The sequence below is a fragment of the Xyrauchen texanus genome, chromosome 43 (assembly GCF_025860055.1).
Source record: "Xyrauchen texanus isolate HMW12.3.18 chromosome 43, RBS_HiC_50CHRs, whole genome shotgun sequence".
NCBI classification, from domain to species: Eukaryota; Metazoa; Chordata; class Actinopteri; order Cypriniformes; family Catostomidae; genus Xyrauchen; species Xyrauchen texanus.
Genome location: NC_068318.1, coordinates 30,397,158 through 30,421,953, shown reverse-complemented (window position 1 = coordinate 30,421,953; position 24,796 = coordinate 30,397,158). Strand labels below are relative to the sequence as shown.

The window sequence follows — 24,796 nt, the reverse complement described above, 5'->3', positions numbered from 1 at the left end:
AAAAGAGTAGTTTGTCAAACTACAGTTTCAAAGTAGCTTCCCCAACACTGTATATATATATATATATATATATATATACACATACACTGAATATTTATTACAAATATTTAATTAATATAATAATTCAGCATAAATCAAATGCGCTTATTGAATGCATTTTTGCGGTTCTTCTGCATTCGTTTTGTTGGTCTATTTGAACATGCATCAAACGGATGCTTTTTGGAGTGCCTCACAGTGGATGCATCATGTCGTAATGATTTTCAGCATTTAGCATCATAAAATGCTGCTTTTTAGGCACTTTGAGGGGTTATAATTAATTTAATTTTTTTAACACTTTGCTTTTTATATAATTAATCGGCAGCCCTACATATATCATATGTTTATTGCACATTTTAAGAACAGAAACTGGTGGTATTTAAATTATGTTTGGCTTATTGAAGTAAGAATATTCAGTAAAGAAAAAAGTGTTGCAAGAAATATTGTGGTGCAGTAATATTATCAGATTGTAATACTCTGATAATTTGATATACTGCATTATTATAGCATCAATGTACCAAGGATGCAAGAGCTAAAATACTATGGTATTACCATGGTACTGTAACATGTATAGTGCTTTTTGGTACTTTTTTTGTTGGTTATAGTGTGTTGCTAGGCACCTATGAGATCATAATGGTCATATTCCACAGAGTAGCACTGAACTAAACTGAATTATAATCAGAAAGCTTGTTTAAAAGTAAAAAACTACTCTTAAAATAAATGAACGCAGTGTTATTAACTTGAGTTATACAGTCGTGATTGGTTTTGCACATTACATTTTTTTAAGTTTAATGCTTTGATACGTCATCTGGAAGGAGTACCTGCCTCTCGCAGCAGTATTCAAGACCCACGGCGAAAAAGAGACTGTGAAACATACGCTGGATAAATTGAAGCCATCGAAACCAAGTGTCTCAAAGCTCGGCCAATCTCTCACTCTGACTTTTATTGCTCCAATCTCACGTCCCCTCCCTCCGCCGACACCCGCTCCATCAATCTGATCCGAAACGCTTCGTGTTCCCAAATAAATAGATGAACTCTCAAAGAAAAATGTTGCCACACAAATGCTAATATCAGTACTGGATAACAGAGAACGGAGCGCACTGGATCACACTAAATATGAGAGGATAAATAAGATGCTGTGCAAAACTAGAACTCGCCCTTTCAATCGTATCAAGACGTATCAAAGCATTAAACTGAGGAAAAATAATGATAACACGTAATTTATAAATATTCATGCAAGCTTCTGTTTTTAACAACTAAACAAATGTAATGCACAAAACCAATCAATTAATTTGCATAGTAACACACGGATATCTCTAGGCGGGTGATCTTTATGGCTTGTGACGCTGTTGTGACAAAACAATCTAATGAATTTCATCCGTGTTTTGTGTTTGTCTGTTATAAATTCATATTGAAAGCGTTTAAGATCAGGTGAGCTCATTTGAAAGGGGAAATATTGTAATTAGGTTACATCTGGCGTCTCGAAGTTTTCTACTCCGCTAAACAATCTTATTGTTTAGAGCAAATTATATTGGAAAGGTAGCAGAGATGAGAGTAATAAACGTATCCTCTGCGGGTTCACGCTAAGTGCTTGATAACACAGGGCTCCCCCACTCCTTCAATCACCGGCCAGGTCTCTCGGTTCAGGACAGGGAACGGCTCGATTTGATTGATCAGAATTATTAATAGCTGTAGGTAGTGAAGCAACAGTAGCACTTATACAATTAACGATCTTACGCAGTGCTTACATCCAAACAACCTGACAACAGAAGTGCACAAATCGATCATGTTGCTGAAGTTGGATTCTGAGAAAGCCTGCAAATATTTATTATTACATCAACGTTGTTTGATTAAAGGTTCAACTACGTTTGCTCAGAGTTTAAACCCATTGACAAACATTGGTCTGGACAAACATGTAAAGTAAATGTATTAGGTATCATTAACTAATAATGAACTGTATTGTTTTACAGCATTTATAAATCTGAGTTAATGTTAATTTATGAAAATACAATTGTTTAATCGCGGTGCCTAACAACTAGTTTATTTTTATCGCGGTGCCTAACAACTTGTTTATTTTTAATCGCGGTGCCTAACAACTAGTTTATTTTTAATCGAGGTGCCTAACAACTAGTTTATTTTTAATCGCGGTGCCTAACAACTAGTTTATTTTTATCGCGGTGCCTAACAACTAGTTTATTTTTAATCGCGGTGCCTAACAACTAGTTTATTTTTATCGCGGTGCCTAACAACTAGTTTATTTTTATCGCGGTGCCTAACAACTTGTTTATTTTTAATCGCGGTGCCTAACAACTTGTTTATTTTTAATCGCGGTGCCTAACAACTAGTTTATTTTTATCGCGGTGCCTAACAACTAGTTTATTTTTATCGCGGTGCCCAACAACTAGTTTATTTTTAATCGCTGATTGCCCTAACAACTAGTTTATTTTTAATCGCTGATTGCCCAACAACTAGTTTATTTTTAATCGCGGTGCCCAACAACTAGTTTATTTTTAATCGCTGTGCCCAACAACTAGTTTATTTTTAATCGTGGTGCCCAACAACTAGTTTATTTTTTATCACTGATTGCCCAACAACTAGTTTATTTTTATCGCGGTGCCCAACAACTAGTTTATTTTTATCGCGGTGCCCAACAACTAGTTTATTTTTATCGCGGTGCCCAACAACTAGTTTATTTTTAATCGCGGTGCCCAACAACTAGTTTATTTTTAATCGCGGTGCCCAACAACTAGTTTATTTTTAATCGCGGTGCCCAACAACTAGTTTATTTTTATCGCGGTGCCCAACAACTAGTTTATTTTTAATCGCGGTGCCTAACAACTAGTTTATTTTTATCGCGGTGCCTAACAACTTGTTTATTTTTAATCGCGGTGCCTAACAACTAGTTTATTTTTATCGCGGTGCCTAACAACTAGTTTATTTTTAATCGACTGATGTGCCTAACAACTAGTTTATTTTAATCGCTGATTGCCCAACAACTAGTTTATTTTTAATCGCGGTGCCTAACAACTAGTTTATTTTTAATCGCGGTGCCCAACAACTAGTTTATTTTTAATCGCGGTGCCTAACAACTAGTTTATTTTTATCACGGTGCCCAACAACTAGTTTATTTTTAATCGCGGTGCCTAACAACTAGTTTATTTTTATCACGGTGCCTAACAACTTGTTTATTTTTATCGCGGTGCCTAACAACTAGTTTATTTTTATCACGGTGCCTAACAACTAGTTTATTTTTAATCGCGGTGCCTAACAACTAGTTTATTTTAATCGCGGTGCCTAACAACTAGTTTATTTTTAATCGCGGTGCCTAACAACTAGTTTATTTTTATCGCGGTGCCTAACAACTAGTTTATTTTTAATCGCGGTGCCTAACAACTAGTTTATTTTTATCGCGGTGCCTAACAACTAGTTTATTTTTAATCGCGGTGCCCAACAACTAGTTTATTTTTAATCGCGGTGCCTAACAACTAGTTTATTTTTAATCGCGGTGCCCAACAACTAGTTTATTTTTAATCGCGGTGCCCAACAACTAGTTTATTTTTATCGCGGTGCCCAACAACTAGTTTATTTTTAATCGACTGATTGCCCAACAACTAGTTTATTTTTAATCGCGGTGCCCAACAACTAGTTTATTTTTATCGCGGTGCCTAACAACTAGTTTATTTTTAATCGCGGTGCCTAACAACTAGTTTATTTTTATCGCGGTGCCTAACAACTTGTTTATTTTTATCGCGGTGCCAAACAACTAGTTTATTTTAATCGCGGTGCCAAACAACTAGTTTATTTTTAATTGTTAAAACATTGACATTTTAAAATATGCATCACTCTCACATTTGAAGAACATATAGCAGTAATGCCGTCTGATAGTCATGCAATTTAAACGTTAAACGTTAAGCGTACATCACTCTCACATGTAAATAGTGTAAAGCAGTTCTGTCCACTAATAGTTGCGGAAATCTTTTAATTTGTATTTTTTTGTAATAAAAAGACATTTATTGACACATTCGTTCCAACCGTTGCTCTGTATGCATCATCACACCGCCAAATCCTTATGTTATTCGTTAAATCAATATAATCCTTAATTGCTATATTTGTCGTAGGTGTACAGTATTTTTTGTGGCTAGCTGGAATGTGGTTAAACGACTTGGATACCAAATTGAGTTGGTACTCGGTTCCACTGATAATGTAGAAAGACAGGTGTTGCTAAAAAATTTTATTTTTTTTAATCCCCTTTTCTCCCAATTTGGAATGCCCAATTTCCACTACTTAGTAGGTCCTCGTGGTGGCACGGTTACTCGCCTCAATCCAGGAGGTGGAGAACAAATTTCAGTTGCCTCCATTTCTGAGACCGTCAATCCGCGCATCTTATCACGTGACTCGTTGTTCATGACACCGTGGAGACTCATGCTACTCTCCACGATCCACACGCCCCATTGAGAGCGAGAACCCCTAATCGCGACCACGAGGAGGATACCCCATGTGACTCTACCCTCCCTAGCAACCGGGCCAATTTGGTTGCTTAGGAGACCTGGCTGGAGTTACTCAGCACGCCCTGGATTCAAACTCACGACTCCAGGGGGTGATAGTCAGTGTCAATACTCGCTGAGCTACCCAGGCCCCCTGCTACATTTTTTGTTAATTATTTGACCAAAGTTTTTCCAAAGTATCAGTACTTTCCACCTCCTTATTTGTGTAAATGTGCATTATAAATTCTAATTTAGATTTTGGCGAAAAGCACAACCCTTAGTCCCACTCGCACAACTAAAAACATGTTTGCTTCATCTCAAGGCCAAGAAATCAGTGCATACCTTGTACTTCCCATTTCACTCAGGTGAGCCATGAGAGTATCCTTCCGTCTTACCTCATATTTTATTAAAAGAGGTTTTGAGTTTGCTTGTGCTTGCGATATTTAAGCTCTGAGCAACGTGAATTTGACCCTTGTTGTGATAGTGCTGAGTGGACGGTAACCAGAGGCTTTTCTCTCCTCACCGAGACCCCTCCGGCCATAAACACACTTCACACTGTGGTTACCATCTCCAGCGTGAGAAGACGAGGAGACTGATGTGGATTGTGTGTGTGTGTATTGGCTTCATATGTGTGTTTGTGGGTTTAGCTGCATGTGTGTGGGATTTTCTCTCATGGTTTTAGAACATCGCTCATTGTTGATATTCATTTTCTATGCTCCATGGCTGTAGGCAGGATATTAGCTGGTTTATCTAATTTCTTTTTTCCTTAGATTAATATTTTGAGTCTTTTAAGCTTGGGAGCAGCTTTGGAACTAATGCCCCTCTCTAATGTAATGAATAGCTTCTCATAAAGTCATTAGAAGGAGTTTTGTTGTTGGATAACCTTTTGATCATTAACTTTATGCAGGTGTCCAATAACCACTTTCGCTCTTTTCCCAATGGCATTGCTTTGACAGTTGGTACTAGCGATTCAGGAATGCTCACATTGAGGCACACAATTATTTTGACCAGTATCCAGCATGCTGTGGCAGTGCAAATATGCCAAACCACGCCAAACCACCATGGATATAGAGGAAACACTGGAAAATTTTAAAACTGAAAGTCTCAAAACTGAGGATCACAAGTAATCGTTGTGGGGCAGACAGATTTACTCTTTGACGGTAAAGGAAAAGTTCACTGTCATCTACTAATAATTTACATTTTGGGATGAACTATCCCTTTAAAAACAGCTTAAAGGGACAGTTCACCCAAAAATACAAATTCTTTCATCATTTCATGCCATCCCAGATGTGTATGACTTTCTTCTGCAGAGCACAAATGAAGATTTTTATATGAATATTTCAGCTCTGTTGGTCCTCACAATGCACGTGAATGGTGACCAGAACTCAGAAGGCCCAAAAAGCACATAAAGGCGGCATAAAAGCAATACATAAGACACCAGTGCTTAAATATATATCTTCAGAAGTGATATGATAAGTTTGTGAGAAACAGATCAATATTTAAGTTTTTTCTTAATAGAAATCTGCACCTTTGACCAGCCCCAACCAGTTGGTGGCTGAATGTAAAAGTGAAAGTGTAGATTTACAGTAAAAAAAGGACTTAAATAATGATGTTTCTCACCCACACTTGTGATATCACCTCTGAAGACATGGATTAACCACTAGAGTCTTATGGATTACTTTTATACTACCTTTATGTGTTTTTTGGAGCTTCTGATATCTGGTCACCATTCCTTTGTATTGTGAGGAGCGACAGAGCTAAAATATTCTTCTAAAAATCTTTGTATTCAGCAGACGAGTAAGTCACACACATCTGGGATGGCATGAAATGATGAAAGAATTTGTATTTTTGGGTGAACTGTCCCTTTAAGCCGTTTTTAAAGGGATAGTTCATCCAAAAATGTAAATTATTAGTAGATGACAGTGAACTTTTTCTTTACCGTCAAAGAGTAACGGTGTCTGCCCCACAACGATTACTTGTGATCCTCAGTTTTGAGACTTTCAATTTTCATGAGGGTGAGTAAATGATGAGAATTTTTAGTTTTGGGTGAACTCTCCCTTTAAGCTGGTGTTTATCAACCATCTGTGACTGGTACGAAACACTAACCACAGTTTGCTGAACTCGAAGAGGAAGCCGAGAATAAACAAGCTTTTCCGAAAGATTTGATGCTAAATTAATGCATCTGCCAAACTGTTGGCAGCCGCCCGTGTACCGCAATTTCGCGACTATTTTACTCTTCGTCTGAAGCCAAAAACAAAGCTGACCCTAAACTCAAAGGAACTTCAGTGTGTTCAAAGTCTGCCATTTGTTTGTCCTCAATCTCCCTCGAGCTTCTAGACTCTGGCTTTGAGCTATAAATCATACAGCGGAATATCGGGCTTAGTTAGCATTCAACTTTTCAGACATTTCAATGGGAGGAGACGAGACAGGAATGTTTTTGAGAAAGGCAGGAATCATAACAAAGGAAAATAGCTCTCAAACTGACATGAGTGCTGAAATATTGCTGTGTTACTATTATTATTTTCTGTCAGACAGCTTTTCTTATGAAGCCACCTCGCAAACAATCTTGTTTTCTGTTATCTAACTAGTAGAGGACCAATAATTGAACCAAACCAACAAGCAATTTTAAGCACAACATACACTACGTCAAATAACCCAAATAATCAACCGATTTATCATTTTCTGTCAGGAACATTTCTAGATGATTCATATCAAATTTTGTGCAACTCGTCAAAGATGACTTTGAAAAAGTTGGCATGTTTTCCGACTATTGAAAATGGGTGATATTTAACAATTGGAGCTACATTGAGCCTCCCATATCTCTGTAAATTAACCATTTATAAATGATGATATTAATGGGAAAGTTTTGTTCTGAACCAGAATTTAAAAGAATATTAAGAGTTATATTCACTCCAAAAAATGTACAAAATTGCATGAATCCATCTTTAGACTCTCACCATTGGCATATAATGCAACAAGGGGTGCTGAAGTCAACTGCTTTTAGTAATAGACCTGCCTATCTCTGTGTAAAAAATAAACTATTGATTTTTGACCTGTAGTTTTGCTCCGGAATCATAGGCGAAAATGACATTTTGGGCCCCTTCTATAAAATAATGACATTTATTATTTTGCTTATATCATCATTAATGTTTGTTTCTTTTAAGCAGTATTTTAATTTTATTATTATTAATTTAAAATCATAATTGTGGCTTCTGTAGATGCATGCATTATTGCTTATTAACCTTAGAGATCATAGTTGTCAGTCTTGAAATGGTTTAAATGTTACGTTTATGATCTTTTTCTCTGAACAGAATTTTAACTTAAGCCGACTGTTGCGCTCTAGTCATGTCTCGTTTATTTGATAATCAGATGTGTGTTATGATCATACAAGCCTTTTGAGCTCAACATGTTTCATGCATGTTTCAAAATGCTCTTCATCTGCATCACACAATTGTGACGACATAGCCGAGTAAAGCTTTCTATTATTAAATGCACTATATTAAGAATTTAACACATATATAATGACTGCTGTTTTGATCCGTTTCACTTAGTTGTCAAAATTCCATCAAGGGAATTCAAGCTTTGATGGCGAGTCAATGCTAAAGCTAATTAATCTGTAATGTCACAGCCGTTACCGAGAAGGGAACACTTGAAAAGTGACGGCTATGTAAAGAGTTCAAGTAGGACATTCTCGGGTAAAAAAGAAAAGAAAAAAGTCAAAGCGTTCCAGTCATTTGGAGGTTGAAGATTGTGCCATTTGAAGATTAAATGACTTCATTTCACAGACATTCGGGTGGAACGCCCGCCTGGGGAGGCAAGTATTTTTAATGTTTGTTTTAAGGGCTGCCCATCAAATGTTCCACATAGCGGAGTATCAAAGCCGAAGACATCATCAAAATCCCACTTGTGCTAATGTAGGCTGTAGGCTGCAGCTTTAAAAGCGCAGCGTCTCCTTTAGCCAAATACTGCAGCATCGTAATTATTATTCATCCCTTACTCCACGCCGCTGAACAGTTTTTAACCTTTTCACTGACCTCCGATCAGCCCTAAAGCCATTTCCCCGTCTCATGCCACCCGCTCCCTGATATCGACTCGAGGGAATTAACTTCTTGCAGCGTCCGCAGGTGGCTTTGTAATCTTCTTACCTGACCTATCAGAGGGCTGATCCCTTTGTTTTGTAGCCGTGACCGTACTCGAGAGTGTTGTCTATGCAATGCAACAGTAACTTAATGGCAACAAATAGCCAGCAAGCTGCTGTATTCCATAACACGGTAAAATTACTGTAAAACTATCTACAGTAGTTTACAGCATCCTGTATAATGATTTACAGTATGTGCGGTACTGTCAAATGAATTACGGTTGTTGTTTCTTGTATATTAAATTGCAGTGTCCTATTGTAGAACTGACCACAATAAGCACAGTTTTAGCTTACAGAGTTAGAGTAACTAACTTACAAGCAAACAAAGAAAAAATTGAGGCCTTTTTGCAAACAGAACATTTATTACACTAGGACAACTCAAATATCACATAAATGTTACTCACAAATACCTATATGTTGAGACTTACTGGCAGGAACAAGCATTTAAAAACAGACCTGTTGGTTTCTTTCATCAAGATTTTTTTCTTTTGTTTCCGCATCAAACAATGTCTTGTGTGTGCTGGTATATTTCTCAAAGGAATCATTTTCAAACGTGCTTCAATCACTCTCTGTCTCGAGCTCTGTTCGCTGATAAATGAAGAATCATGAGGTTAAGTATTGATAATTAGCCACTGAACGGTGGGGCTATTTTAGAAGAAATATTTGTGTATAGAGAGTCGCTCTAATGGGCCCTTGGTGTCAGGATACCAGCTTGGCACAGGATCTAATTGGATTTACCACATGCTGGTAATCCTGCCTTGGCACATGAGTATTGACAATGAGCAGATGGGCACCCCCTCTCCCATTTTGGTGCCCCCTGTCGTATCATGCTTAGACGCTCAGTGCCCCATGGTTGAGTCAGTAGACCAAAAGATTTCCTTCAAGATGCCAATCGCTTTATCAACAGTGGCTCCACCTGGCTTGAGAAAGCCTTGCCTAACAATTTAAAAGCTTGAAGTTTGATGTTTTATAGGCTCAAATGTCAGAAAAAAAGAATGTAAGATTCTAAGATAGATACATACAATGATAGAAAGATAAAAAGAGAACAATTCTAGATAAAACACTTGAAAGATACAATGATAGATAGAATGTTAGAAAGATACAATGTTAGAAAGATACAATGATAGAAAGATACACTGATAGAAAGATACAATGATAGAAAGATACAATGTTAGAATGATAGAAAGATACACTGATAGAAAGATACAATGTTAGAATGATAGAAAGATACACTGATAGAAAGATACACTGATAAAAAGATACAATGTTAGAATGCTAGAAAGATACACTGATAGAAAGATACAATGTTAGAATGATAGAAAGATACAATGATAGAAAGATACAATGTTAGAATGATAGAAAGATACACTGATAGAAAGATACACTGATAGAAAGATACAATGTTAGAATGATAGAAAGATACAATGATAGAAAGATACAATGATAGAAAGATACAATGTTAGAATGATAGAAAGATACAATGTTAGAAAGATACACTGATAGAAAGATACACTGATAGAAAGAAACAATGATAGAAAGATACACTGATAGAAAGATACAATGATAGAAAGATACACTGATAGAAAGATACAATGATAGAAAGATACACTGATAGAAAGATACACTGATAGAAAGATACACAGATAGAAAGATACACTGATAGAAAGATACACTGATAGAAAGATACACTGATAGAAAGATACAATGTTAGAATGATAGAAAGATACACTGATAGAAAGTTACACTGATAGAAAGATACAATGTTAGAATGATAGAAAGATACACTGATAGAAAGTTACACTGATAGAAAGATACAATGACAGAAAGATACACTGATAGAAAGATACAATGATAGAAAGATACAATGATAGAAAGATACAATGTTAGAATGATAGAAAGATACAATGTTAGAAAGATACACTGATAGAAAGATACACTGATAGAAAGATACAATGATAGAAAGATACACTGATAGAAAGATACAATGTTAGAATGATAGAAAGATACAATGTTAGAAAGATACAATGATAGAAAGATACAATGTTAGAAAGATACACTGATAGAAAGATACACAGATAGAAAGATACAATGACAGAAAGATACACTGATAGAAAGATACACAGATAGAAAGATACACAGATAGAAAGATACACAGATAGAAAGATACACTGATAGAAAGATCCACTGATAGAAAGATCCACTGATAGAAAGATACACTGATAGAAAGATACAATGTTAGAATGATAGAAAGATACAATGTTAGAAAGATACAATGATAGAAAGATACAATGTTAGAAAGATACACTGATAGAAAGATACACAGATAGAAAGATACAATGACAGAAAGATACACTGATAGAAAGATACAATGATAGAAAGATACACAGATAGAAAGATACACTGATAGAAAGATACAATGTTAGAAAGATACACAGATAGAAAGATACACTGTTAGAAAGATACACTGATAGAAAGATACACTGATAGAAAGATACAATGTTAGAATGATAGAAAGATACAATGTTAGAAAGATACAATGATAGAAAGATACAATGTTAGAAAGATACACTGATAGAAAGATACACAGATAGAAAGATACAATGACAGAAAGATACACTGATAGAAAGATACACTGATAGAAAGATACACAGATAGAAAGATACACTGATAGAAAGATACACTGATAGAAAGATACAATGTTAGAAAGATACACAGATAGAAAGATACACTGTTAGAAAGATACAATGACAGAAAGATACACAGATAGAAAGATACACTGATAGAAAGATACAATGACAGAAAGATACACAGATAGAAAGATACACTGATAGAAAGATACAATGTTAGAAAGATACACCGATAGAAAGATACAATGATAGAAAGATACAATGTTAGAAAGATACACTGATAGAAAGATACAATGTTAGAAAGATACACTGATAGAAAGATACAATGTTAGAAAGATACACCGATAGAAAGATACACTGATAGAAAGATACAATGACAGAAAGATACACAGATAGACAGATACACTGATAGAAAGATACACTGATAGAAAGATACAATGATAGAAAGATACAATGACAGAAAGATACACAGATAGAAAGATACACTGATAGAAAGATACAATGTTAGAATGATAGAAAGATACAATGTTAGAAAGATACACTGATAGAAAGATACAATGTTAGAAAGATACACTGATAGAAAGATACAATGTTAGAAAGATACACAGATAGAAAGATACACTGATAGAAAGATACAATGTTAGAATGATAGAAAGATACAATGTTAGAATGATAGAAAGATACACTGATAGAAAGATACAATGTTAGAAAGATACACTGATAGAAAGATACAATGTTAGAAAGATACACTGATAGAAAGATACACTGATAGAAAGATACAATGTTAGAAAGATACACCGATAGAAAGATACACTGATAGAAAGATACAATGTTAGAAAGATACACAGATAGAAAGATACACTGATAGAAAGATACAATGTTAGAAAGATACATTGATAGAAAGATACAATGATAGGACAAATATGTCATACAGACTGATTGGTTGATTGTGAAATGAATACATTCCCTACTATTTTTGACCAAATTATAACAGACATAAAGCCTATTTTTGGACCCGCCAGTTAAGAGCCACTGCCCTAAAAACCCTTTCATCTTGCACGCTTATAGTTTTCTTTGGCGTATTTTCCCTGGCACCTCACTTCCAAGTAAAAGGGCTCATTTTCGGGTCAGCCGGCATCTCTGACAATTACACAAACGTCACCACAGACTTCCCAGTTTTGACCCACCAACATGTCTTGTTTTTTCGCTCATCTCAGCAGTTTTTATAATCCCAGATACTCCGTGAACAGTGCTCTGTTTTTTAAAGGAAAGGAATGTTGTTGTGGTACCCAACTGGTGTGGATCCCAGTTAATGTTTCCCACTGCTGTTGCCCACAAACTCATTTTCCATCAAAAGCATTCATTAGCCTTTTCCCCTCCTCTCCACTCTCTGTTCCACAACTTTCCTCATTGTGGCTTTTCACGTACTGGAACCAAAGAGACGGGACTGTAATGTTATGATGGTAATGATAATTTGATGGAAAAGTGGTGAGACAACAAGTAGGGGGACCCAAATTTGCCAAGACTTCTCTCGGGACAGAGCAGAACTGGCTGTTTTTCCTGTTATCATTATACAATATATCGCTGTATCTTTAGGGTGCTGGAAACTTTGATTTAGTGGACCGAGGCAAAGTGTGTCAGATCAGATCTAGTTTTTAAATTAAAAGATATTTTACAAGCTTCATTGCTTTTGCTCAAATTTTATTTTTTCATTTCCATTTGGATGATTTGATTGAGATATGTTGAAGAGCAGGACTGTCTTAAATGGAAAGCTAATCTTCAACCTCTTAGCTCTTAGCAGATAGATGAAGAGAAAGTTTAGATATCGAAAATTTCAGCTGCATGAACCGGTTCTCTTCTCCCTTACAGGAATCATTCACCAGATGAAAGGGGATTATGAAACCGCTCTGAAGCTGCATAAGGTTCATCTTTCCATCGTCCAGGAACTAAATGATTATGCCGCCCAGGGCAGGGCATACGGAAATATGGGCAATGCTTACAACGCCCTTGGTGCCTTCGACCAGGCAGTGCGCTACCACAGACAAGAGCTGCAGATATCCATGGAGGTGAATGACCGTGCCTCGCAGGCATCAACTCATGGGAATCTTGCAGTGGCATACCAAGCTCTCGGGGCCCACGATCGAGCACTACAACATTACCAGAATCATCTGAACATTGCTCGAGAGTTGCGAGACATACAGAGCGAAGCTCGGGCTCTGGGCAACCTTGGAAATTTTCACTGCTCCCGAGGAGAGTTTCCACAAGCCGTACCCTACTACGAGCAGTACCTACGCCTTTCCCCGGACCTCCAGGATATGGAGAGCGAGGGCAAAGTCTGTCACAATCTGGGATATGCGCACTATTGTCTTGGCAGCTTCCAGGAGGCGGTGAAGTACTACGAGCAAGATCTTGCACTAGCAAAGGACCTCCACGACAAGTTGAGTCAAGCGAAAGCGTACTGCAATCTGGGCTTGGCCTTCAAGGCTCTTACGGACTATGCCAAGGCAGAGGAGTGCCAAAAATACCTTCTCTCCTTGGCGCAGTCACTTAACAACTCGCAGGCTCGATTCCGTGCCTTGGGCAACCTCGGAGACATCTTTCTGTGCAAGAAGGATGTTCCCGGAGCGGTCAAGTTTTACGAGCAACAGCTGTCCCTTGCGCATCAAGTCAAGGAACGCAAAATGGAGGCGAACGCTTATGCCGCATTGGGAGCTGCTTACCGGATGCTACAGAAGTATGACAAGGCCTTAGGGTACCACACCCAGGAACTGGAGGTGTATCAGGAGCAAGGTGACATCCAGGGAGAGTGCCAGGCTCACGGACATCTCGCTGCTGTCTACATGTCTCTTGGCAAGTACACAATGGCGTTTAAATGCTACGAAGAGCAACTTGAGCTGGGCCAAAGACTGAAGGACCCCAGCATTGAGGCCCAGGTCTATGGTAATATGGGGATCACTAAAATGAACATGGGCATCATGGAGGAAGCCATTGGATATTTTGAACAACAGTTAGCGATGTTGCAACAGCTCAGTGGCAACGAAGCCATGCTGGACCGAGGTCGTGCTTATGGTAACTTAGGAGACTGCTATGACTCGCTGGGGGATTTTGAAGAGGCTATTAAGTATTATGACCAATATCTCTCCGTGGCACAGAGCCTAAACCATATGCAGGACCAGGAGAAGGCCTACAGAGGTCTGGGCAATGGACACAGGTAAGATGTTGATTTATTACCCATAAGATATTTGGACACTTAAAGCTATTTTTTGCAATGAATTTTAATCAACTGCTGTCCGTGATTTTAGAAGATGAATGAAGTCAGTTCATACCTCAAGATTACACAGTCAGCCATGTGCAGAGGGGTGGGGAGGGGGGGTTGTAGGCTCTTAGGGCTTAAACTCCTGCACCTTTCCTGAGGTGGTAAAGAGTTTGTGGCACACGCAGTCGCATGCACACCCACACGGTCCGACAGAGAACATACCGTCTGTTTGAGGCGACTGCTCCTCAACTAGGTTTGTAGCCTCTACTCCTCTAAATGTCTGTGCACGACACGTCCCTGCACACAGGTGTCCTAGCAGAGAATCTACAGGTGGAGTTCAGTACATTTTATACAACACTAACATTTGACAACCACAAAGTGTCACAATAGGGTTGTTGTTCTTTTTGCATAGGATATATATTTTTGGTTCTATCATTTCAAGGCTAACAAAACATTTTACTTTTATTTCTTCTTTTTTTTACATTTTATTAAGTTTGTTTGTGAGATCCTTTTTTTAAATAAATGCCATTTGCTTTATTATTTGATGTTTTATCAGACATTTTAAGAGTGTCCAATGTGTCCAAAGACTTTATGGTCTTACTGTAAATACATGAAATTGTACACATCATACCACAGTGTTACATCCCTATTAATCTTTTAAATATGGTGTGAATAATTTGATAACATGTTTGTACAGTGGTGATGTAATAAGCTGCTTGTTTATTCAATCACCTCAATCTGAAAGAGAGACACTCAGTGTATCAAGGGAGCATGTGGATTGATACCACAGGGTCAACAGATGGGTACAAAATATTCTCATAATATGCAACAGATTGAAAATGGAATTGTTTTGTATCAGAGCACGACCTCACCTTCAACATGCATGCCAAAACAACACACGCTTTGCAGGGTAGAACACACATACATAGGGATGCAAACAGCATAAAAGCACTTTGAGACTTGCACTTTACTGTCCTCGCAGCCAGATGGTGGAATCAACTTCCCTTTCATGTGAGAACAGCAGAATCTTTCCTAATATTCAGATGAAGGCAGAATATTCAGAAGATTAACTGAAGGATTAAACATATGTATACATAATCTACTAGACAAACGTTCGGACACACCTACTCATTCTTAATTATAGAATAACACAAATCAAAGCACGGGAATCATACAGTGACCAAGAAATGACGGACGGACGGACAGATAGAAAGATAAATAGACAGAAAGATAGATTTACAAAACAACAGACAGACCGACAGACAGACAGACAGACAGATGGATGAAATGATGGATGGACAGATAGAAAGATAGATAGACAGACAGATAAATAGATAAAAAGACAGACAGATTTACAAAACAAGAGAGACAGATAGATGACGGACGGACGGACGGACATACAGAAAGACAAATAGACAGACAGACAGATAGATGACGGACGGACGGACGGACATACAGAAAGACAAATAGACAGACAGACAGATAGATGACGGACGGACGGACGGACATACAGAAAGACAAATAGACAGACAGACAGATAGATGACGGACGGACGGACGGACATACAGAAAGACAAATAGACAGACAGACAGATAGACTGAAAGAAATATAGACAGACAGATAGAATTATAAAACGACAGATAGATAGACAGACAGATAGAAAGACATATAGACAGACAGAAAGCTAGACAGACAGACAGAAAGATAGACAGACAGACAGAAAGATAGACAGACTGACAAAAAGACAAATAGACAGACAGAATGATAGATAGACAGTAAGGCATATAGACAGACAGAATTATAAAACTACAGATAGACAGACAGAGAGACAGAAAGATAGACAGACAGACAGAAAAATTGATAGACATAAAGTCATATAGACAGACAGACAGAAAGTTAGACAGAAAGACATATATACCGACAGCAAGACAGATAGACAGACAGAAATACAAATAGACAAGACAGACAGATAGATTTACAAAACGACTGACAGAAAGATAGATGGATAGATAGACAGAAAGACATAGACAGACAGTAAGACCGAAAGACAAATAGACAGACAGATGGACAGACAGACAGACAGACAGACAGACAGACAGACAGACAGACAGACAGACAGACAGATAGATAGATAGATAGATAGATAGATAGATAGATAGATAGATAGATAGATAGATAGATAGATAGATAGATAGATAGATAGATAGATAGATAGATCCCATCACAGACACTCATTCTGCTTACCGACCCCCTCCACAAGTGTATGTGCATCCACATATGATGAATGGTTTGCTGCAGGGGCCTTTCAAACCTTGATGCTGCCGTTTGTGTGGCAAGAACCACGCTGAGCTCGCAATGAGCCGACCTCATATAGTGTGTGTTGTGTCATCCAAACTGCTGTCCAACGGGAAGGTAAATTACACTGTCAGGTGTGACAATGCGCTTGGACTCCCCTCAATGGAGAGCACTTTGCCGCCGATACCGAAGAAGAATCGGACAAGAACCTCATTAAAGGCTCGCGTTAAAAGCTATTTGTTTCATTTCTATTGAAATGAGGCAGGCCCTTTCAACAAGAATGATGTCGCTGTAATTTAAAGTGACAGAACAACAAGAGCTAATGATGCATTGCTTTTATCCATCCTAAATAGTGTCCCTGGCCTGTATGAATGAAGTGCGGATTTGTTATTTCACCTGTACTGAACTGCGTTTTAGAATCGCTGTATCTCAAAGGATGCAAGAATATGGGCTTCATTTTTCATTCTAAATTATGTTACGTTAAGTTACTGCCACCTGCGAGTTTCTTAAATAGCCCATATCGGTCTAAAGCATGTTGTCCCCTATGATTTCCTCAGATTCATTATTTTAGCACCATTAAACTGGCCTGATATTGCTTTAGTTTAAGATTCGGTTTCATGTGAGAAGCTTGATATTAAAAGGAATACACTGAAAGCCAGAGATCTCTATATATGCAAACATTCGGGAATGCAACGGCTGATACCAGTATGCAAACATTCGGGAATTTGTCATGACAAATTGAGGATTATGTGACACTCAGATCTATTTGAATAAATCACAGTTTTAAAGCAAGTATAGCAGACAATCGAATAAGTCAGCTAGGTGATACCGTACAGTATACAGCGATTTTACCGTGATTAAGGGGGGGGGGTTAGGTATGATGTGGCTTATTGTTTCTTTATGAATGGACAATTCTGGAAGCTGATTGATCAATACAGATTTCTATTTATGTTTAACACAAAATATGATGGTAAACAACTCTTCACTTATCACTATGTAGCACCCATAGACGCCTTCCACAGTGAAGCTACACATTGTATTCTACACCTTGTTAAATGCATACTAGCATACTAGCATGCATACTAAATGCATGCTACACCTTGCTTTAACAGCGAAAGAAACAAGATCCAGAGCCGTGTATGAAGATCTGAGGACAAAAACAACAAAATCAACAATAATAATGGTGCAAAGAAAACTGTAAAACCATACAAGCTCATTAATTATTCATGCCCGGTGCATGCTGGGAACACCAGCTTCAAAACATTAGGTCAAATTTGTTTATTTTATTTACTTTGTGACATTTAGTCAAATTGGGGAATTCATTTGACAAGGTTGTCTACTTTAGGATTGATAAATATTTTTTCCTTAGTTTACATCTGTTTCATACAAGTATATTGGATCTCCTGATTTGCTTCTTTGTACCGTAAATGTGTCCAAATGTTCATTCGCTTTGTCTCTCAGGGCGATGGGTAACCTGCAGCAGGCTCTGGTGTGTTTTGAGAAGCGCTTGGTCGTGGCGCATGAGCTTGGCGAGTGTGGAGGTAAAGCCCAGGCGTATGGAGAACTGGGCAGCTTACACAGCCAGCTGGGCAACTACGAGCAGGCCATTTCCTGTCTGGAACGGCAGCTTGGCATCGCCCGCGACACCCAGGATCGATTACTGGAGGGTGACGCCAGCTGCGGTCTGGGTGCTGTGTACCAGCTGATGGGTGAGCACGACACGGCACTGCAATTTCACCAGCTCGACCTCCAGGTCGCCGAGGAGACGGGCAACGCGAGCTGTCAGGGCCGGGCGTACGGGAATCTGGGCCTCACCTATGAGTCATTGGGTAATTTTGAGCGGGCGATGGTGTTCCAGGAGCAGCATCTGAGCATCGCGGCGCAGACTAACGACCTGGTGGCAAAGACGCTGGCCTACAGCAGCCTGGGAAGAACACATCACGCGCTTCAGAATTACTCACAGTCCGTCATGTACCTGCAGGAAGGTAAGAGACACATGAAAGTTGCTTTTGTGTAGCGTTTAAAGCAAAGTTCACCCAATAATTATGATTCTGTCCATCATTTACTCACCCGCATGTCGTTCCGAACCCGTATGACTTACTTTTAAGTGTGGAACAAAAAAGGAGATGTTCGACAGAATGTCCATGCTGTTCTATTCCATGCATTGAAAGCGTACAGCGACCAATGGCTGTCAAGCTTTAAAAGCGATAAAAGAAAAGTATCGTAAAAGTGATCTACGTGACCTGTGCGCCATATTCCAAGATTCCGGAAGTCGTATGATAGCTTTGTGTGATGAACAAACCAAAATTTAAAAGGAATATTCCAGGTTCAATACAAGTTAAGCTCAAACGACAGCATCTGTGACAAAATATTGATTACCACAAACATTTATTTTGGCTCGCTCCTTTTCTTTAAAACAAAAAAAAGCAAAAATGGCGGTTACAGTGAGGCACTTACAATGGAAGTCAATGGGGGCCAATTTTATTTTACATTAAAATGCTCACAAGACATAAAGGAAATGCGTGTATACATGATTTTAGCACGATAAAATCACTTACTAACCTTTTTCGTGTGAAGTCATAACCAATTTTACAACCTAGTTACCATGACAATGAACTGTCAACAAACCCTAAACCCCAAAATGACTGTAAAAATGACCATTTGAACAACTTTACAGCTCAAATAATACACAAGTTTTAACAGAAGAATGAGTGCAAGTGCTTTTATAAAATTATAAGCTTCGCATTTCTGTCTTTAAACCCTAAAATATTGTTCCCATTCACTTCTCCCAATTTGGAATGCCCAATTCCCAATGTGCTCTAAGTCCTCGTGGTGGCGTAGTGACTCGCCTCAATCCGAGTCATTAGTGGTGGAGGACGAATATCAGTTGCCTCCGCGTCTGAGACTGTCAATCCGCGCATCTTATCACGTGGCTTGTTAAGGGCGTTACCACGGAGACCTGGTGCGTGTGGAGGCTTCACGCTATTCTCCACGTCATCCACGCACAACGCACCACGTGCCCCACCGAGAGAGAGAACCACATTATAGTGACCACGAGAAGGTTACCCCATGTGACTCTACCCACCCTAGCAACCAGGACAATTTGGTTGCTTAGGAGACTTTGCTGGAGTCACTCAGCATGCCCTGGATTCAAACTTTGTCTTTACTTGCTGAGCTACCCAGGCCCCCCACTTTTGCATTTTTTAAAGAAAAGGAGGAACGAGTCTAAATCATTTTTGTGGTCATCAACATTATGCCACAAATGTTGTCGATTGAGCTTAACATGGACATGGAATTATTCAGCTGGTTGTATTTTTGTGGCAAAAAGTCATGATGTGAAATTATTTTCAATCGTATATTTTCGTTGTGGTGGCTTATTGCGGTGAATATTCTGGAGAAAAACCATTCAAAGGAAAATGATGGGTCCAATACAAGTTACACTCATTTAAAAGCATTTGTGGCCTAATTTCATGCATGATTTTCACAAAAAAATATTTGACTCACCCCCCACCTTCTTCTTTTTTTTTTTTTAAGTGCAAAATGTGCAGTTACTTTAAAGCACTTACAATGGAAGTGAATGGGGCCTGTCCATAAACATAAAAATACTCACTGTTTTTTTTACATGATCACATGATTTTAGTGTGATAAAATCGCATACTATCCTTATGTGTGTGAAGGTAAAACCCTGTTTGATAACTTTGTTTTCATGAGGATGTAACGCTGATAAACCCTGTAATTTGGTTGATGCTGTAAATGCTGGTAAATCCCTCATAAATCACACTAAAATCATGTCAAACTCGTTATAAAATCATGTTATAATGTTTACTTCCTGTGGCTAGACTTTGAAACAATGTGTATTTTAGCCATTATGCACAGGCCCCATTCACTTCCATTGTAAGTGCCTCACTGTAATCGCTATTTTTGCATTTTTTAAATAAACGAAGGATGAGTCAAAGTTATTTTTGTAAACTTTGGGCCCTGTAAACCCCACAAAAATTGTTTCCTGTTGCACAGCTTTTCTGAAATGACGCTCCACCTTCCTATCTCGAAACCGCAGCTGTCAGGAACCGCGTGGCTTGCAGATGACCCACATGCTCAAATCATTCTCTAATCACCTTCATCCAGGGCTTTTGATTGTTACCTCTGTCAGCCTCCCTGCAAGATCAGCAGAGGACAGCGAGAAAAGGCCACCGATACGGATCCTGTCTCACAGCCTCTGCAACCAAAGGCCACTGCGTCCCTCCATCTGACAGCCAATTAGGTGGTCTCACTTCACTACGGTGTATGTGCATGTGTGTGTAGACCAACCCACAGCGTAGAGATGCTTCGCTGAACACAGTGTGAGAAAATTAATGCAAGAATCTCAAAAGTATTTCTGCCAGAGAGGTTATGTTACTGCGCTCACTGGTCGGCGTGTCTTGTTTGTTTCATAATAAAAGCCATCATTAAAAAAAAGCTATATTTTGGTCTTGTTTTCCCGTAAAACATACTTAATACAAGATACGTTTACTTGAGATGTAAAAATGATCAATTTAAACAACTTCACAGCTCAAGTTGTAACAGAGTAATGAATGTACAGTAAGTAAGGAATACTTGACGACGGGCCGTTGAATTATTAGAAAAATAATGCACACCCGGGGTAATGCGGTCACGACGCGAAGCGGAGTCAATTATTCCGCTTATACTACAGTTACCACACCTCGAAACATTGTTCAGATGATGTGATTCTAGACGTTTGTCAAGTTTTTGTCATTAAAACGCTCTTGTATGTAGGACTAATTTCTTACGCATCTAATCCCATGCCTCCGTTGCTAATTCCAAAACGTCATTTTAGAGTTAGTAACGGAGGTTTGAGCCACTGACAGCAGACTAATGCAGTTATTAGTGTAGTTATTAGAGAGACAGAGGTTGCAATAATGAGACAGAAAATCATAATGCGTCATATTATTTAATTTATTTATTAATTCATACGTTATAATTCATTCGTTAATTCGAACAAATTTATTTATTAAAATTAAACTGTACGCTTCCATTGATGGTGAAGTCAGACATCGAAAATGGCAGATCAAGCGCATTGGGCTGACAGAATTCAAATCATCCAACGACGTATTGGGCTGCTGTGTCTGGTGACAAATCCTCTTGAAGTTGAAGTGGATTTGTCGCTGTCACTTCTTGTTATGAATTGTATCCTATTTTCCGTTATTACAGTTGACTACTGCAGTGATATGGAACTGTAATGCGGTCAAGACCTGCCTGGAACTACTTTAGCCGTGCGTTTCCCTGAAAATAATTGCACACCTTAGAACGTTCTCAACCAATCAGAATCAAGCATTCAACAGCCCTGTAGTATAAGTGTTTTTATACAATGTTATACCACGGGTCTGTTGAATGCTTGATTCTGATTGGCTGATGGACGTTCTAAGGCGTGCCATTATTTTTCAAGGGAACGCACGCACGGCTATGAAGTAGTTCCAGGTCTTGACCACATAACGGTTCCATATCACTTCGCCAAATTATTTCAGTTATTTCAAAGACACACAACAAAATTACCCATTAATATAAAGCCATTGGTTGAAGTAAATCGGTTAAGAACGTCAAAACAATGTCTAAAATATCCTACATATATTTCAATTTCGTTTAAAAAAAAAAAGCCCTCGCGCTCTCCCGCACTTACACACACACACACACACACACACACACACACACCGAGAGGGAGAGGCAGCTCAAGCCTCCATTGCTGATTCTAACAAGACGTTTTCTAATTAGCAACGAAGGGATGCACTTGGTCAATACAACAGTTTCTATATTATCTCAAATTTATGTGGGAAAACCGTCGAGTAAACACATTATACGCGTAAAGGTGCGTACACACTGCCAGCGACATCGCGCGCGACAGCGACTCAATACCATTAATTTTCAATGCGAGCACAGCGACTTCCGGCGACACGAGCTGTCGCGACCGTTGGCGCTAGATGTGGGCGTGTCCTGCGACGCGACAAAGTTGAGAAAAGTTCAACTTTGGAGCGACTAACGGAAGCGACAGCCAATAGGAGAGACGACGGGAGAGCTCACGTGACCCTTCTCTCTCTCTCTCTCTCTCTCTCTCTCTCTCTCAAGATGGATGAAAGGCTAATTCTTGCTGTTAGAAATTTCCCAGTGCTCTATGATATGTCTCTTCCCACGTACAAGGACATTTTTAAGAAAAATACTGCGTGGAAAGGTGTATCTGAGATCGTGAGGATTTTATGGACCCAGACAGACCGGCATTTGCATTTTCAGCGCGAGATAAACAGCCGCTATGGCAAACAGCACCCCTGGTTTCTCATTCATCTTTGATATAAAGCATTTTATGTACTGATTCCATTTAGATTGAGTCTTTTCCCTCCAAAATGTTTGTTTTTAGTGGCAAGAAAAGAGATTCGCTGTCAACAGCAATGGAATGACATCCGTGAATGTCATTTATAAACGTTACTAGGCAACCAGTAGTGGGAACACCCACTAGCGACTTCACCGCCAGCCACTGGCGACTTGCAGCGACAAAGTCGCTGGCAGTGTGTACGCAGCTTAACGCACACACTTAAGGCCCAAACATACTCGTGAGAGAAAAATTGCGTCGTCATGACAGCGCACTCCTGCATCTCAGTAGGGATGAAAAACAAGTTAAGGTTTATAACGACAATATGCCGATTTTGAAGCGATTGTACTTCTAATGAGAGCTGCAACAAAAAAAGGTAATCCCAGGAGCGATTTCCCTCATTTTCTGAGTTTCTCTCTTTTGATCCCTCAAATACAAACTCTCACATACACAAACGCACTAACTTGTTATGTTATTCCCTCGAGTAAAGCAGCGCAAGCATCCGTTGCTAGTTCTGACGTGACGTTTTCGAATTAGCAACGCAGGCTCCGGCTGTATTAAAGCAATACACTTTATTTGTGGCGGAAGAAAGTAGTTCCACTAACAAGAGCGTTTTAGGGACGAAAACTTTTTTTGGGGGGGATAAATCCTTGAACGATGTCTTGTGGTAACCGCGGTATAAGCGAATAATTGACTCCGGCCCGTAGAATTGTTTAGAAATAATGCACACCCGAGGTGGTAATGCGGTCATGAAGCGCAGCGGAGTTATTTATAAACAATTCAACAGGCCTTACATAAGCTTCAAATTTCTGCCTTGAAATTGACGTTTGTGTGTCAATATGACAGTTTCATTACAATGGTTTTACAAGTAGTGTATGCAGAAATTTGCAGAAAATGTAAGCCAACTTTTATTCTCAGAAATACTGTTATTTTCACGAAATGTAGTTGTTTATCCACTGAAGTTGTTAGATATAGTAGTTATTCCGTGGATGCAGAAAATGCATACTGTGCACTACTTAATAGTTGGTAATATGCCATTCAGAACATGGATGCCATGCAAAAAGAGTAATTTTTGTAATTGTGCCTCTCTCCTCAAAGTCAAACAAATGGACAAGAAAGGAAATGGCTGTTATTGTAGAATGATTAATTGCAGAGCGCTCCAAATGTGAATAAGAAAATGCGCCTCATATTAGAACTGTTTAAAACAGATTAGCAACTACATTTCTCTTTAAGAGCTGAGTTTTATTTCCGCTTTTATTAAAGGAATAGCTCACCCCAAAATGAAAATTACATCATTATTTACTCACCCTCATATCATTCATAACCCATATATCTTTTTCTTTTGTGGAAGAAAAAGGAGAAGTTTTGCCGAATGTCTGAGCTGCTCTTTTCCGTATGAAAGCGAATGTGGACCAAGGCTGTTGAGCTCCAAATAATTATGAAAAATCACCGTAAAAGGACCATTAAAAAGATCACATGGCTCGTGCACTCTAGTGCACGTTTTTTTCAAACTGGGGGCCGCCAGAAGGTGCTAAGAAGTCTGAAAAAGGACTAAATTTGACAATATTATTTATAAAGAGTATAAAAATATTTCAATTAAAATAA

At 38.7% G+C, this 24,796-nt stretch overlaps 1 protein-coding gene across 3 annotated transcripts in view; it reads left to right on the top strand.

The window, feature by feature from the left end:
* Window positions 1-24,796, top strand: part of LOC127636232 (tetratricopeptide repeat protein 28-like) — a 326,436-nt gene that overhangs the window by 265,708 nt on the left and 35,932 nt on the right. For all 3 annotated transcript variants that reach the window (XM_052116671.1, XM_052116672.1, XM_052116673.1), the window contains 2 exons: window positions 13,155-14,496; window positions 18,298-18,821. In XM_052116671.1, coding sequence (XP_051972631.1) covers window positions 13,155-14,496; window positions 18,298-18,821 — 1,866 coding nt within the window. The remainder of the gene's footprint in view (window positions 1-13,154; window positions 14,497-18,297; window positions 18,822-24,796) is intronic.